The sequence below is a fragment of the Euleptes europaea genome, chromosome 6 (assembly GCF_029931775.1).
Source record: "Euleptes europaea isolate rEulEur1 chromosome 6, rEulEur1.hap1, whole genome shotgun sequence".
NCBI classification, from domain to species: domain Eukaryota; kingdom Metazoa; phylum Chordata; class Lepidosauria; order Squamata; family Sphaerodactylidae; genus Euleptes; species Euleptes europaea.
Genome location: NC_079317.1, coordinates 99463204 through 99480445, shown reverse-complemented (window position 1 = coordinate 99480445; position 17242 = coordinate 99463204). Strand labels below are relative to the sequence as shown.

The window sequence follows — 17242 nt, the reverse complement described above, 5'->3', positions numbered from 1 at the left end:
AGCACACCCCAGTGCCAGGTTTTTTTTTTTGAGGGGGTATATAATATTAGAGGGAAACGGATGCTCTGGAAGCAAGAATATAGTAGCTCTGCATCTGGACAGCTACCTTTTTCTGCCCTGTCTGAACCAAGTTTATGCTGAATGGTGATCTGTGCAGTTTGCCACTAAGTCTCTCCCTTTCATGGCAGTAGGTCTTTGGGCTATTTGGGGGTCTTGCATGTCATTCAGCACACACAACTACCAAGTTTCTCTGTGTATACTACTGAATGAAGTGTATACTGCTGATTGAAGTCAGTGTGCACATACTCTGAGTTTGTCTGTCTCTGTGCGTCTTATTTGTGATGTACATATTCTTATTCAAGTAATTTCCCCTAAATGTTGTGAGTCTTGTGTGCACAGTGAAAAAACAGACAAAGAGTTGTGCCTGCCTCTGGGATAGGAGCCTCATTCAAAGCAGGGGGGGGGGTCTTTCTTCTTGGGAAGTCAACTGCCAGTTATGTCCACTCTGTTGTGTTGTTGCCTGACTTCCTGGAGTTGTGACCAAAGCATCTACTTCTGGACCCCTCTATAACTCTGTCTAGCTTCTTATGAATGCAAAAAGCAACTCACTGACCACTGTGTAATGCTGTCGGCCTTTTTGAGGAGCCAAATGACTCCCATGTGCCTTCTGTAAAACTTTGCCTACCTTTCTTTGGGTACCAACCAAATGCCTCCCTGTGCCTGTTCTGCAAAGCTGCTTGCTTTCTGGGATACCAAATGTGCACCCCTGCCTGCTCTGGAAGTAAGACTTTTAATTGCCTATAAAAGTTAGACCCTTTCTCTAATCTGCTTGAAATGTGGCAGGGAGTGTCTCTAGGGTAGGGAGGAATAATGTTTGGTGATGGAAAAAAGATACAACCAGAAACATGTGTTCCCATTGGAACCAATAAAAACAAAAGTTAAATAATGAAAATAATTAAGATTAGTAACAAGTGAAGCACAACAGTTTTGAAAATGGAATGAAAACAAAATCAAAACATTTTGGACAAACCTACATTGAAGCAGTACATCTCAAAATCCCAATTGAAAAGGGGAAAGCATAAAGGATTGGCAATCATCTTTGTGGTCCTGCTTGTGGGTGCTCAAAGGCTGCTGTTTGCACACACATACACACGCACAATGCTGGATTAGATGGACCCTGGTCAGATTCAGCAAAATAAAATCATATTCTAATAATAATTCCCAAGCATGCTTGAGCAGCAGAGTATATATAGCTGCAGACTTTGCTTAACCCCCCTGATTAAGATAAGCTGTTTGCTATGAATACAGTCAAATTAGAGCATGAAAGAAAAAAGGCCAGACATCATGACCAGAGAAGTTGTGAGCATCCGTCCTCCATGAGCTCTCCTACATTCCAGGAGTACCTGATCTGCACATGCATTTGAGTCTCTCTTCTGACCTTGCACACAACTTACACAAAAGCTCAAAACATAATAAATGTGCTCATCTTTAATGTTCCACAGGACTGTTGATTTTGCTACACCATATTAATGTGGACAACTTTCTGAAATGTGCCTTTTTGTAATCTATAAATCTGTACACTCTAAAAAGCAGTAGCCAAGAAGTAGTTTTATTACCTGGCCGTCCAGTAGAGTGCCATGAAGCTCCTAAATCCCATTAAAGGAATATACATGAGAAAGATGCGGATATGGAAGATCAATACGAAAAAGAACTCCTGCCAGATGGTACATTAAAAAAATTAATTAAAAAGGGAATTCTCTTAAGCCACTACAACTTATCCTTTATGTGCCAGAAGGCATTTTATAAACCTGTATGAGAGTTGCTTGTTAAATAATTAGACAGTTGGATTTGTACAGCATAAAACCACCCCAGCATGAAGCTCACTGTGTGACCTCAGGCCAGTTACTTTGTCATAGTTTAATGTTGCCTCTCAGGCCTGTTGTGATAATCAACCCCATGTACACCAGCCTGAGCTCCTTGGAGGATACAAGTGTGTTGAATAAAACCTTCAGGTCTGAACATGACATAATTTGTAATTCTAGTCTGGATTTATCTTTAACCTAATCCCTTAGCAACCCACATCAAATTGTCTATTTATTATTTATGCCACTGAAAATTGCAGAGAACCTGTTCTAGCATGCTGTTCTTACAGAATGATTTCCATGCAAGAATAAAATGGAAAACATTCAGTTAGAACTGGCTGTTCACCTGGGTCTTTCCTTTTAGGACATGTCTGGAATCGACCACTCTGCTCAAGAAGTGGGCTGATCCAGTTCAGATTTAATACATGCCACATGTATGACTTCACCGACAGCTCTTCAATTGAAGACGAAAAAGAAGAACACTTAAGGAAGAATCAAACTGGCTTACAATCGCCTTCCCTTTCCCTCCCCACAACAGAACCTTGTGAGGTAGGTGGGGCTGAAAGAGTTTGGAGCGAACTGTAACTAGCCCAAGGTCACCCAGTTGGCTTCATGTGTAGGACTGGGGAAACCAACCCGGTTCTCCAGATTAGAGTCCACTGCTCTTAACCACCACTCGTAACCACTACACCTCGCTATATTAGCAACAGGCCTGAAAGTTACAAAAAACTCTATGACTCTATGATTCTAGGGACTGAGAGCTGTCTCCAGGGCACCCCCAAAGGCTGACCAAGGCAAAGGCCAATAGAATACCTCCATCTTCAACACAGGATACTTAGCTCAAAAGAATGCCTCTTTATTTTCACCCAAAAAGGAGGAACATGCAAATGGTGGCCCTGAGGCCAAACTTGGCCTCCAAGGGATTCCCGTCTGCCCCCCACCATATTCCAATCAGAGACAGTGGCTCAGATCATAAGCTTCCTTTCAGCTTGTGGGAGGCACTTCCACTCCTGGAAGAGGGAAGATGTGATGCTTGCCAATACTGCCCTCTCACTGTAGCCACTTATTTTGACCACCATGGACGGGTATACATGAACACATGAAGCTGCCTTATACTGAAACAGACCCTTGGTCCATCAAAGTCAGTCTTGTCTACGCAGACCGGCAGCGGCTCTCCAGGGTCTCAGGCTGGGGTCTTTCACCTCACCTACCTGCCTAGTCCCTTTAACTGGAGATGCCGGGGATTGAACCAGGGACCTTCTGCATGCCAAGCAGAGGCTCTACCACTGAACCACAGCCCCTCCCAGAGGGAGGAGTAAATATAAATAAATAAAGTTGAGCTACAGTCATTATGTGGAATAACTAGGTAATACTGGTCATATGCATTTACAAACATAAAAGCAGTCACGCTGGGACAGAACCATGTTCCATCTACTCCAACATCATGTTTCACACAGTGGCCAATCCAAAACCCTGAGAAGGACTGCAGACAGGTCACAGGATTTAAAGTCCTTGTTGGTTGTCTCCCCCCACCCCCACCCCACCCCTGGCAGCACTTGTATTCAAGAGATTTCTTCCTCTGGACGTCGAGAGTCCATTGTCATCATTGACAGTAATAGCCACTAATGGTTCTGTATTCCCTGTCTAATCCCACTATAAAGCCAATTAAACTAGTGGGCACCACTGCATTCTGTGACAGTATATTCACTTTTGTTTGTCCTGAAAATATGGCTCATCAGTTTCACTGCTTACCCTCACGTTTCAGTACTATAGGAGAGGAAGAAAACGCTCTGTCTCTTCCCTTTTTCAATCCCACGTATAGCCTCTGTCATGACCCCTCTTCAACTGAATTTACTCTAAAAGTAGAAAAGCACCAAACTCCTTAGCCTTTCTTGATCACTTTAGTGCCCTTTTCTGCAGCTGTTCCAGAACTACAGTATCCTTTTCAAGATAGGGCAACCAGAACTATCCACAGTATTTCAAATGAAGCTGCATCATAGATCTATACAAATGCATTATAAGACCAGCTGCTCTGTTTTCAGTTGCTTTCCTACTAATACCTAGCACAGAACTTGCTTTTCAGTGTTACTGTACACGAGGGTTGCCAGGTTCTCCCCAGCCACTAGCAGGGGATTGGGGCTAGGATTCCCTTCCCCTTTCCCCCTTTATCCCTTCTTCCTCCCCCCCTTGTTTCTCCTCTCTTTTCCCTTTCTTCTTCTCCCTTCTTCCCCTCCCTTTTTCCTTTCCTTGTTGGACCCAGTTGAGAAATATAGTGTCTCCCTTTATTCATTGCGTCTCCCACTCTCATCTCCTTGAAGTTTTTTATCCAGCCACAACATTAGGGGTGCCATATCACTATAGAGATGAGTTTTAAATTCGGATTAATTTTACTAGATTCCATAATATCCCATTTAGAAACAGTCTATGTAAATTCTGCCACCTCGAACCCGATTCCATAACTCACATTTTACTGCTTTGCCCATTTTTCTCCAGTTTAATAAATCGTTTTATAGATCCAATCATCATGAATCTCCCTGGTCCAGCGAATAGGACTACCCAACTTTTACTAGCGGATAAGTCCCCCAACTCTACAGAAGCAGTTGCTGAATATTTGGCTAAAATTTTAGCTATTGATTTTAGTATTGACAAGTAATAGTTATGCCAATTGCTTGTGTTCTTTGGTGTTTATAGTGGAACTCAACTATTGTATTAAATTGAACTTGATAAGTATTGTACTATCTTAACATGCTCTTTTTTATGTCAATAAAGGTTTTTGATATTGATATTGAATTTTAATAGTATAAATGTAGAATGAGATCGATTCTGATCTGTTATAATTTAGTATGGTCGCCGTGTTGGAAGCTGCCAAACAAAGGCCTGACTGGGATCTGTTTTCCCTATAAATTACTCTTCCCACACAACGTCTTACTAGCTATAGTTACCAGGCTTCCCTAACTGCATCAGAAGGCTAAGAAAACTACAATCCAATATGATCTGAGAATGTATTAATAGTGGCAGCTGACCAACTTCCATTGTCATGATGTAGACCATCAACTGTGAAGATGCAAGTCAGGGTTGCCAGCTCATGGTTGGGAAATACCTGGAGATTTCAAGAGTGGAGCCGGAGGAGGGTGGGGTTTGGAGAGGGGAGGGACTTCAATGCCATAGGGTCCAATTGCCAAAGAAGACATTTTTCTCCAGGGGAACTGATCTCTGTCATCTGGAGATCAATTGTAATAGCAGGAGATCTCCAGCCACCACCTGGAGGTTGGCAACCCTAATGCAAATACAGCTGAAAAAATGCTAATTTTCAATTGCACACAAATCAGCAATTCAAGCATATAGGATACTCAGCTTAAGAGAAAATAGTTGTGTGAAGTGAACATTGTTAATATGATTTTCTGTGCACACTGTATGCAAGGATCACAGTAATAGTAACTAGGAATACATACCAACCACCTTTTCCTCGAGTATATGAAGTAGAGTGAAATACATTGAAAGAAAGGGACAAGTGCACCTGGGGCAACCACTAGAGGAAGAAACAAGAATGTTGCCATTACATTACAAATCAAATAGTCCTTGGCTTAAATCTCCCCTCTGCCATGAATAAGCATTACCAGAGTTTTCAGGATAGCGTGATAAATCTATTTTTGCCTGCATCCATATTATTTCCTGTGGCAAAATGACCTCTGTTCAAACACATTTGAAGGTTTTTTAGTAGTGCTTCAGGAAGCTACAAAACCTCTTTGAACAGAGAGGAACAGAGAATAATGAATATGTATAGAGTAGGTAATGATAAATCTATCATATTTCTGTCAGATCTTTGAAAGACTATCCTGTATTCAACATATAGTCTTAATTCTGAACCCCATTGTCCAAGAACGAGCAGGAATTTCCCATAAATTTAAGGGAACATTTTCAAAGAAGCTTCCCACAGACCATGTTCGGTAGAAAAGGAATAATGATGGGAGATGTGAAGGTGGGGGTGGTGGTTCATGCATTGGCAATAGCTTTTCTCCACACGTAGGGCATGCCCGCTTGGTACAGCCTGCCATTCCTCATATATTTTGTGTGGATAGATGCAACGGAATCAGCAGTGAAGGCAACTGTGGGTGGTTTTTTAAAAAACCAAAAAATTGAGAGGTGATTTCTGTGAAAGCAGAGAAACTGCTACTCAAACTTCCAAAGCTGTGAAGAATACAGAGGTCAACAGAATGGTGGAAGGCTTTAAAGTGGGACCTGCATTGTTCCAGCTCCAAGCCTCTGCCACTAGCTAGGTGATGCAAGAGTCACATTCGATGCACTATACATAACCCCACTGGTCAACAGTGTGGTGAGAGGCTTGGAGCAATGGCGAGGAAGAGGAGGAGGAGGAGGGTTGGTTTTTATATGCTGACCTTCTCTACCACTTAAGGGAGACTCAAACCGGCTTACAATCACCTTCCCTTCCCCACAACAGACACCCTGTGAGGTAGGTGGGGCTGAGAAAGCTCTAAGAGAGCTGTGACTAGCCCAAGGTCACCCAGCTGGCTTCGTGTGTAGGAGTGGGGAAACCAATCCAGTTCACCAGATTAGCCTCCGCTGCTCATGTGGAGGAGTGGGGAATCAAACCCGGTTCTCCAGAACAGTCCACTGCCCCAAACCACTGCTCTTAACCACTACACCACGCTGGAGAAACAGAGGGAGATGGAGAACCAGAGAAAGTGGCAATTGAGGGGGGAAGAGAAAGGTTGCCAGGTCCCCCCTCTTGATCGGAGGGAGGTTTTAGAGGGTGGGGCGGGGGCAGCTGCGTGCATGCATGGCCGCGCGCACACGATGACGTCACTCCCGGTTTTACTTTTGGAAGCGCCGCATCACTGTGGCCGATTTAACACTCAACCCCCCAAATTTTAAGGGTTTGAGTGCTAAAGCAGCCACGCCAATGCACCTTCCAGAAGTAAAGCAGGAAGCGATGTCACCGCGGCTGCACACACTCACAATCGCTACTCTGGAGCAGCTGGGTGGATTGGCAGGAAATTGCCCGCCAAAAGCACCAACCTGGCCACCCTAGAAATTAGGTGGTGAGGGGAGAAAAGAAGAGGAAGAGGTGTCCAGCAAGAGAGATGGGAAGGAAGAATAAGATGCAGAACTGGGGACATGATGGGAGAAGTAGGGGGAAAGTGGGAGTCAGAGTAGGATGGGATATTTGCTCCAAGCCACCTTTGGGAACTCTGCTGGCCCCAACAATGAGGTTCAGGGAGGGGATGGAGGATACAAGAAAGACAGCAGCAGGGACCAGCAGGGGTGAGAAAAAGAGATTTCCTCTCCCCTGTGGGTCCTCTCAGATACCCTTTCACCTCCCCCCATTATCAGGTCAGAGAGCATGCCTCCTGGGGTAGTCCTAGCAGATGTGCTCTCATAGTTCCAGGAATGGCTGACACAGTCTCCCGGTTCCAGCCATTCTTCAGGCAGCAAGAAGACACCTGCCAGGGATTTTTGTAACTGGCATGCGGTCAGAGGCTCAAGGGTGCTTGAAAAAGGGTAGGGCAGTCCCCCCGTCATTTCTAGGTATCCTAAATTCTATGAGAGCTGCCCTGCAGCGACTGTCCTAGCTGGCATGCTAGCATATATATTTTTGCGTCATCAAGTCACAGCTGACTTATGGCAACCCTGTAGGGTTTTCAAGGCAAGAGACGTTTGCAGGTGGTTTGCCATCGCCTGCCTCTGTGTCACAACCCTGGTGTTCCTTGGAGGTTGCCCATTCAAATACTAACCAGAGCTAACCCTGCTTGCTTGTGAAATCTGATGTGATCAAGATAGCTTGGGTTATCCAGGTCAGGGCATGCTAGCATAGCCCTGATGATTTCTGAAAGGGGAGGGGGAGAGAGGCAGTTCTTTCTGCTGCAGGGCTGAGACTGTTGTCTCCTTTGCAGCCAGCAACATTTTGTTGCACATCCTCACTTTTATGTGTATAAAACCATAAAGGCATGCCCTAAGGGGGATGTGGAGACAGATGCATTATTTGCAGTACATTGGGTTGTGGAAGGTAGTAAAGACACTCACGGCTGAAGTACTTGTGCTGGTGGTTATAAGGCATAGATTTCTTCTTCATTTTCCCAAGCTATAAACAGAGACAGCACCACAATCAGCAAGCTTAGCAGTAGAGGCAGGACCTAATATATTTCTCACATTGCCCTTAAATGCATTCATACCTATAGATTCTTCCCTCTCATTCATTCCTGTGTGAAAGTGCCCTATGTCTGAATTTACCTTGATCTGTACCTCTGGTTTTTTTTTAATCCTTCCAGACACATAGTCCTGTAGTATGAACAACCCTTAACCCAGCATACTTGGACGAGGGATCCAACTAGCCAGAGCCAGCAAGAAAAGATGGCAAACTTGGTCATTTGCTGGGGCCCAAGGACTTCCTATGGGCCCACTCATAGGAGCAGAGGAAAGTGGAAGAATGGGCCCAGTCTTCTTCCTCCCTTCCCCTGGTAGTCAGGTGCAGGTGATGCAGGAGCAGCCAGCAACTCCTCTCTGGCAAGAGGCAGGCTGCAGCTTCTTCTGCAATTCAGGGCTAATGGGGGAGGGGGGAGAGATGCTTCTGAGAATCCAGCTAACCTTATGGCAAACTCGTGGTAACCACAAGTTTGCCATGGCCATTTCACAGTGATTTTAAAATGATGCAAGACCCCGATCCGGCATGAGCTCAAGGCACAGGGTTGCCAGCTCCTGGTTGGGAAATATCTGGAGATTTTGGAGGTGGAGTTTGAGGAGGGTGGGGTTTGGAGAGGGGAGGGACTTCAATGCCATAGAGTCCAATTGCCAAAGCAGCCATTTTCTCCAGGGGAACTGATCTCTGTCACCTGGAGATCAGTTGTAATAGCGGGAGATCTCTAGCCACCACCTGGAGGTTGGCAACCCTATCAAGGCATGAAGCTCCTTTCAAGTGCCAAAACAACCTCGGATAGGGTTGCCATGTCCCTCTTCGCCACCGATGGGAGATTTTTGGGGTGGAGCCTGAGGAGGGCGGAGTTTGGGGAGGGACTTCAATGCCATAGAGTCCAATTGCCAAAGCGGCCATTTTCTCCAGGTGAACTGATCTCTATCGGCTGGAGATCTGTTCTAATAGCAGGAGATCTCCAGCTACTACCTGGAGGTTGGCAACCCTAGCCTCAGATAAGGTGTGCGTGCCCCCCCACACACACGCACACACGGCTTCTGGAATTAGCAGAAGTGTTCTGCATCTAGAATGATGACCCCCAGAGTGGAAAGACAGTGCCTAGGAATAGAATTGATACTCTGGGACTGGGATGACTCTCAGGGAATGATGACTCTCAGCCCCTGGGAGTAGCCTGAGTGCTCTGAGCCTGGAGTGGCAGCCCCTAGAATGGAATGGTAGTCCCTAGGAATAGAATCAGGGCTCATATTGCAATGATGGCCCACAGAGTGGAATAACTGTCGCTAGGAATAGAATCAGCGCTCTGGGACTGGACTGACAGGTTCTAGAGTGGAATAATGGCCCCTTGGAGTAGCAAAAGTGTTCTGGGCCTGGGACGACCGGTTTCAGAGTGGAATGACGGCCTCTGGTAGTAGCAGGTGTGGTCTGGGACTGGATGGCCTTTTGAGTGGAATGACACCCTGAGAGTAGCAGAAGTGTTCCAGGCTGGAATGCCACTTCTCAGAGTAGGAAGATAGCCCCTGGGAGTAGCAGAAATGTCCTGGGACCTGTCTTTCCAGGTCCAGCAACCATCACTCCACTGTGGGGCCCGTCTTTCCAGTCCCAGAGCACCTCTGCTACTCCCAGGGATTGTCATCCCACTCTAGGGTCTGTTAGTCCAGGCCCATGGTTCTATTCCTAGGGAGTTGGGACTGTCATTCCACTCAAAGGGCTGTCAATCTAGTCCCTGAGCACTGATTCTATTGCTAGGGATTCCACTCTGGGGGCTGTCATTCCAGGCCCAGAAACTTTCATTCAAAATCTATTCCACATTTTCATTGAAACTTATGTGTGCTACAACAGATTTCAATGGGCAGACCCAAGTCAACTGGCATTCCTGGCTCCCATTAAATCCAATGGGCATGCCAGCATCTCCCATTGTTCCCAATGGACAGTCCTGTCATTTGTTTTAGTACATCCTCTAAGAGAGGAGGGCCCTGGTTCGCTTTCCTTGCTCAACCAGGGAAGCCTGCCAGGTGACCTTGGGCCTGTCACATTCTCTCAGCCTCACCTACCCTCACAAGGTTGTTGTTGTGAGGATTAAGTGGAGGAGGGGGGAACAATGTGAACAGTCATTGTGAGTCCTGATCAAGGTGGGATATAATTTTTTTTAAAAAAGCCAATAAATAAGCAAAAGGGAGATTTGAAGCTGGGTCTCCCAAGTCCTACTCCAAAACTTTAATCAGTAAATTTCGGGTTCGGGTTTATTGAACCCGATTTTTTTTTTGGGGGGGGGGGACACCTGAAATAAGCCAAATACCCATACCAGTAAATGGTTATTCCGGCTTTTTTAAGGTTTTCTCGGGGAAAAAATGGGTTCATTTTAGCCCATGGGAGTTTTTTTTTTCCGAAGCTTCTGTGGGGGCATTTTTAGAGGTAGAGTTTCCAATTTTTCAGGGTAGCTGCAAGGGACTCTGTTTGCACAAACCCTGAAGTTTGGTAAAGTTTGGGACAGAGGGTCTGATTTATGGGGCCCCGAAGTGGTCACCCCCTTCTTCATAGAAAAGCATTGTGAAGTTCACAATGCTTATCTATGGAGGAGGCGACCTCTTCAGGGACCCATAAAATCGGACCCCCTGACCCAAACTTTACCAAACTTCAGGGTTCATGCAAGGAGAGTCCCTTGCAGCTACCCTAAAAATTAGAAAACTAAACCTCTAAACATGCCCTCGCCCCAGAGCTCCTCAAAAATAAATTTCCATAGAGAAAAGCCTTGGGAAAAAAGAAGGCCAAATAAGCCGAACATCTATTTGGCTAATTCGGCAATTGGCCATCTGGTTTAGGCTTTATTCTCTATTTCAATATTCGGCCCAAATAAACCCAACAAAAGCCGAAATGCCTTTTTTGGGTGGTAAACCCAATACGCATAGCCCTAGTCGGAGTCAAACCTCAGGTCTAGATGTTTGTGCTGGGGAGGTTGAAGAGTTGTTTCTAAAAGAGAGAGGCTGGGGGAGATAATCAGCGGTCTATAGGGTGGGGAGAGATGGCAGCTGGGAATGAAGCATGTGTGTCTGTGGGGGGGCTTCTTGTCTGCTCCTCATCCTGAGCAAAAAAATTGTATGGTTTCTCCTTACTGGAGTAAGCAAATTGAAATGGAAAATGATGTGAATGAAGAAGAGCCAAAGAGAGAGGCCAAATGGATGGGGTGTAGTTAGAAGAAAGGGGCTATACCAAAGGGGGAAGGGGCCCAGCTATACCTGCTACCCAGGGCCCATGAAAACCTGGAACTGGCCCTGCAACTATCCCACCAGTGCCAGGCCAGTGGCATAAATGAAAGAGAAAGATGAGCCCCCCACTTCTTTCTAATTCTTTTTCTTGCTGCAAAGGATGAGGTGGTGAATTAGACAGGAGCAAACACAGGAGAAGAACGGGGGAAATCTTCCTTTTGAATTTTATCAGTTATGAACCTTTGTTTCTCTCCACTGTCATTCTGTGCCTTGAAACAACTGGCTATAATTGTAATTATACAATAACCCCATATATATGCTCACCTCTCGAGACAGTGTCTTCCCCAGGCTGAACAGGATGGGGTGCATATTGAGATCTGGGTCCTTGCGGTAGCAGTTGGGTTTCGCATGGTGCTGGTTGTGCATGTGGTTCCACCAGCTAGCTGGTCCACCCTGTTGAAAACGCAGTAATGAAACCTTCCAACCAGAATGGTACCAAAAATGATCAGACTCTTCATCTTTGATCTCTTGGTGCATGCAAGGTACAGCCATTGAACTGTATTCTGAGACTTTACTTAGCTAAATGTGGACCCTTCCATCATCCCAAGGAGCCTTCCCATGGTGAAATGGGCTGTTCTTCTAGAGGAAAGCTTCTGGCACTGGAAGGTTGCTTCCCACTCAACGTATAGGACACAACCCATCTATACATCTAATATATCCATGGCAACTGGTTGGCCACAATGTGAACAGTATGCTGGACTAGACAGGCAACTGGTCTGATCCAGCAGAGCTTTTCTTATGTTCTTAAATCCTTTCCCCCATGGAGATAGAAAAATCCATGCAATGGGGCCAGCCACAGAGAACGGGAAGCATTCTGCATATTTGAGAGAACTTCTGTTTGTGCAAAAAATACACAAATAGAGGCAACTTCCCCTCCAAGTAGTCTTGCAGTCTGTGTATGCATCTGGTATACACACAAATATTAAGGTTGCAATGGTAACAAATGGGGGTGAGACTTTGGTATGAGCTAAAGGCCTCTATTTTGGCCCGTGGCCTTTTGCTTGCATCCTGAGACCCTATGTGAGCTGTGCTGCCAGAACCAGGACCACCCTAGGATGTCCTTGTGTCTCACTGCCTGTTTTGAGTTTGACTATGGTCAGCTTCCCTTTTTTGGTGCACACCTTAATGTTGTGAGGGCGTTTGTATGTGTCAGCGAAGCGAAGCTGGGAGCAATGCGGTAAAGGGTCTAGACTCTGTCAAGAGACTAAAATCCTAGCAGAGTCATTCAAGACAGAATGGGTTCTAGATCAAATCAAGCCTGAACTGACCCTAGAAGCTAAAATGACTAAACTGAGGCTATTGTTCTTTGATCACATTATGAGAAGACAAGAGTAACTGGAAAATACAATCATGCTAGGAAAAGTTGAAGCCAGCAGGAAAAGAGGAAGACCCAACAAGAGATGGATGGACTCAATAAAGGAAGCCACAGCCCTCAGTTTGCAAGACCTGAGCAAGGCTGTTAAAGACAGGACGTTTCGGAGGACATTGATTAATAGGGTTGCCATGAGTCGGAAGCGACTTGACGGCACTTAACAAACACGCACGTGGTCAGCTTGGTTGGATATTTTTGTTTATGTTCATATTGTATTGTATGACCACTTCGAGTAATTATGTAATTTGTTTCTGTACCACTTAATGTGTCAGGTGAATACTTATGCTATGCTTCAGTTCTTTCTGATGGTTATAGACATCTAAATCCCTTTTTTTGTGATTGTGCTGGAGCACTGTGTGTAATCCTTGAGTCCTTGTGAGAAAGCCTTGAGTCCCTGTGGAAGACAGACAGACAGACAGACAGACAGACAGACAGACTTGAATTTACATAGAGAAAGATTTAAATAAAAATATTTAAATAAATGCATCACTAGGTACTTGCCTGGAAGATACCCATCACAAACATGTGAAACCATCGGTTGTGTTTGGTGCCCTTGAAGACTGAGATATGCCCCAGATCATGTTGGAACCACCCATACTGGACCTGAAAAGTAAAACAGATTGCTCATAAAGCCAAATCTGACTCCCAGTAACTTGTTCTACTGTTCTAACTACTCCTAATCATATACATGTATGCATCACTGTACTCCCACCAACTGCACCAACATTGATGTTGGGCAATATACATGGTTACTCATGCATCAAAGCAGGACTGCCTAATAGAAAAAAAGAATAAGCAGAACTATACACTTTGGGTGGTGTTGAAACTGCTGTTGCGCCTGTGATTTCATTTCACTCTCCATGAAAACTGCCTCTTTTTATAGCTGGGGGTAGCCGCCCTCTTTTTAATAAATTTCTTCTGTTCTTAGCTGCACTTCAGTGTTCTTCAGTGCCATCTTTATTTTTAGTGACAAGATCTTGCTTTCAAACATCAAGACCCTGGCCTAAACCCTGTTCAAAAGTAATGACAAACCATGGCTTGGTGCTTATAAGCCTGGAAGATCCTTAGATGTTCCTCCCTTAGCCTCCCTCTCCTCACATGCAGCCAGCTAATTGCAGCAAACCGGAAGGAAGGACACCAAAGAAGAAAGGGCCACCTCTAAACTGGATGTGAGAGGACTGTATACAGTATACCACCCTATTCCTTCTCCCTAGGTGGGTCCTCAGTTCCCCAAGAGAAAATTGAATGACAGGTTCTATGGCATTATACCTTGCTGAAGTCCTTCCTCTCCCCAAACCCTGCCTCTGTAATTATAGGCCTCTTCTCTATATAGGAATACCCAGTGGATAAAAATAGAACTATACAAGAAATAAAACAGCTACCTTAGCAGCAGCACAAGAGTCCCAAGTAATCCTTCAAAGTTAATATAGCTGAATATTCACAACAGGGATATCTGAAAGACCGCAAGCAATGTAGCCTGGGAGCTAATTTCACATCTGTGTATCACAACGCATCAGGACACACAACTGTCAAATCAACTTTCTACTAGTTAAGGCTTCCCAGAAAGCGCTTAATAATAATCTGGGAGGTGCATCATTCTAAGCATTACCATCATCTATATACTATTAGCAAAGATGGCCAAATCTGAGGATACATAATCTGATAATTGGCACCATGAATGGACAAGACAGATCCTTCTACAAACCTGAAAAACACCCCAGGCTTGCAGAAAAATCTGAAACTTTAAAATAAACCTTGTCAGGGTTTTTAAATTCCTAAAATGATAAAAGGTCCACCTGTAGCTTTCAGAAATGGAAGCCCTCAGTGGCCAGTGTTAAGCAGCCAAACCATTCCAGGCTTGGTTTTCCTCGGTAAAAGGCAGAGGGAACAAGACCATTTTCCAGGGTTGTTTTGGCCTTTGAGGGATGATTCAGAGGGGCCAGTGGGTTACTTCATACCATCCAACTTGAATGAATCACCTAGGCTTGGCTGTTTATTACTGTTCAATAGCAGCTATCCTATGAAAGCTAGTGTGATACAGGGGTTAGAGCTTCAAAGTAGGGTCTGGGAAACCCAAAGAGGTTAAGGCAGGGAAAGGGAAAGGATATTGGGTGGGGGTGCCAGAAGGGAAAAAGGAAACTGTGCAGGCAAGGGGGAAGTGAGATGACCCCCACAAGTCTTTGTGAGTTCCCCAACATGCAAGGCAACCTGGCCCAGCAGCCAGCCCCAGACAACTGTGTCAAGAAAATGGCCTTGTCTTGTCATTTCGTAACCTTTCACATTTTGGTCCATGCTTTTGGCCCTAGTCAAGTTACTGAAGGCTCCTCTCTGGGAAATTAATATCACAATGACATGCTGTTTCAAGAGAGATAAGGGATAAGATGGAGTCAGGCATAGGTGCAAGTGAGATCATAGGCCTGGGAGCTTCAAGACCAGAGACCCAGAGAGAATTTTGCATTCTCGTTTCATCTTATTAGTGCAAGGAACCCTGGGCATGAGTGAATTGCTATATTGTGAGTACATGCCAGCTGCCAAGGTATGTGGTCTTAGCAACACACCTGATTGGCCAAATAGGCCAGCTGTGGCACGTCCTGCATAAAGCAAGACCATTGATTCTAATTGATCCTTTGGACCTTCTTTCCTTCCTCCCATCCTTTTGACTATAGGTTGGTCCTTGGCATCTGGAATACCTGCTTCTTGAATTTTGGACTTGGGATTTCTATCTGGACTTTGTACCTTCAACCTGATGAGATAACATCTGGGTCAGAGGCCTAAAGCCTGAATAAGTATTATAGGATAGTTACTTGGTTTTATTATTTTATTCCCTGCTTTGCGCTGCTGGTATATTTGTATACTTTTGCACATTTCTTCTAATAAACCTTAGTAATTATACTCCTGTGATGTTATTTGGGTTTTGGGGATTCAATCTAAACAGTACCTTAGCCTATTTTGGCTACAGCTACCAACAGCTCAAGTCAAGGAAGCTATAAAGAGTAAAGAGGCTTCCTTTAAAAGGGGGAAGGTCTGCCCCCAATGAACAGAAGGGACGATAGGCTCTGGCAAAGATAGGTAGGTAGGTAGGTAGGTAGGTAGGTAGGTAGGTAGATAGGGAGAGAGAGAGAGAGAGAGAGAGAGAGAGAGAGAGAGAGAGAGAGAGAGAGAGAATTAGGCATGCAAAAAGAGAATTTGAGAAGTTGGTTGCTAAAAGCATCAAGACAAACAATAAACATTTCTTTAAATATATCTGGAGCAGGAAACCAGCCATAGAAGCAGTTGGGTCTTTGAATGACCAAGGAATAAAGAAATTGCTAAAGGAAGATGGGGAGATGGCAGAGAAACTCAATGAATTTTCCCCCTCTGTGTTCACTGTGGAATGTGTGAGGCATGTATGTACCCATGGCACAGCCACTATTTTTAAGAATGGAGTCTGAAGAACCGCATCAAATTGAGGTGACAAGAGATGAACTTCTAGATCTTTTGGGGAAACTAAAAACTGATAAGTCTCCAGGATGGCATACACCCGAGAGTTCTTAGGGAACTCAAATGTGAGATAGTTGATCTACTAACCCGTATACATAACCTATCACTAGACTCAGCCACAGTACCAGAAGGCTAACAAATGTTACACTAATTTTTAAATAGGGGTCCAGAGGGGAACCAGGAAATTACAGGCCGGTCAGCCTGACGTCTGTCCCAGGAAAATTAGTATAAGCTGTAATCAAAGATAGAATTGTTAGGCACACAGAGGAACAAAACCTGCTGAAAGAAAATCAGCATGGGTTCTGCAAACAGAAGTCCTGCCTCACCAACTTTTTGGAGTTCTTTGAGAAAGTGAACAAACATGTAGATAGTGGTGACCCAGTAGACACTATATACTTGGACTGTCAAAAGGCTTTTGACAAGGTACTTCACCAAAGACTCCTCAGTAATCTTAGCCATCATGGGATAAGAGAACGGCTTCGCTTGATGATTTAAAATTGGTTAAATGACAGCAAGCTAAGAGTAGGAATAAATGGTCAGTACTCACAACTCTAAATGGCCATTATGATAATGTCCTGGTCAACCTATCTAAAAAATGGCATCTTAGAGCTGGAAAAAGTACAGAAGAGGGCAACCAAGATGATTAGAGGGTTGGAGCCCCTTCCCTATGAGGAAAGGCTGAAGAGTCAACCTCTGAATCCCAGTGCCAGGAGGCAGCATCAGGGGAAGGCCTCAGCCTCTGTGTCCTATTGTTGGCCTTCCAGAGGAATTGGTTGGCCACTGTGTGAGATAGGATGCTGGACTAGATGGACCACTGGTCTGATCCAGCAGGGCTCTTCTTCTGTTCTTACCATGTAATTGTTTGTGGAACTCAGCTTGCAAGTGCCCTACCTTGCAGGGATGACTTCTTGATTAACACCCGGTAGGGCTAGAGACTTGGTCCCTCTGTTTCTCAGCTGATGGTTAGCTTTGCTGCGGTGGCTCATTACCCTAGGCAGTGAGGATTCACTCCCCAGTATTGTGCATTTTGCTCCTGACCTTCACCTGAAGCTCTCTTGTGGGACAAGGGGTCTTTCACAAACAGGGCCATAGTTTACCT

General features: G+C 44.9%; 1 protein-coding gene across 1 annotated transcript in view; it reads right to left on the bottom strand.

Annotated features, from left to right (window-relative positions):
* The window catches only part of LOC130479319 (acyl-CoA (8-3)-desaturase-like), a 38253-nt gene that overhangs the window by 7752 nt on the left and 13259 nt on the right, over nt 1-17242 (bottom strand). Inside the window, exons 4-8 of the mRNA XM_056851705.1 lie at nt 13165-13266; nt 11556-11684; nt 7905-7962; nt 5315-5391; nt 1617-1714 (exon numbers count right to left, since the gene is read on the bottom strand). Coding sequence (XP_056707683.1) covers nt 1617-1714; nt 5315-5391; nt 7905-7962; nt 11556-11684; nt 13165-13266 — 464 coding nt within the window. The remainder of the gene's footprint in view (nt 1-1616; nt 1715-5314; nt 5392-7904; nt 7963-11555; nt 11685-13164; nt 13267-17242) is intronic.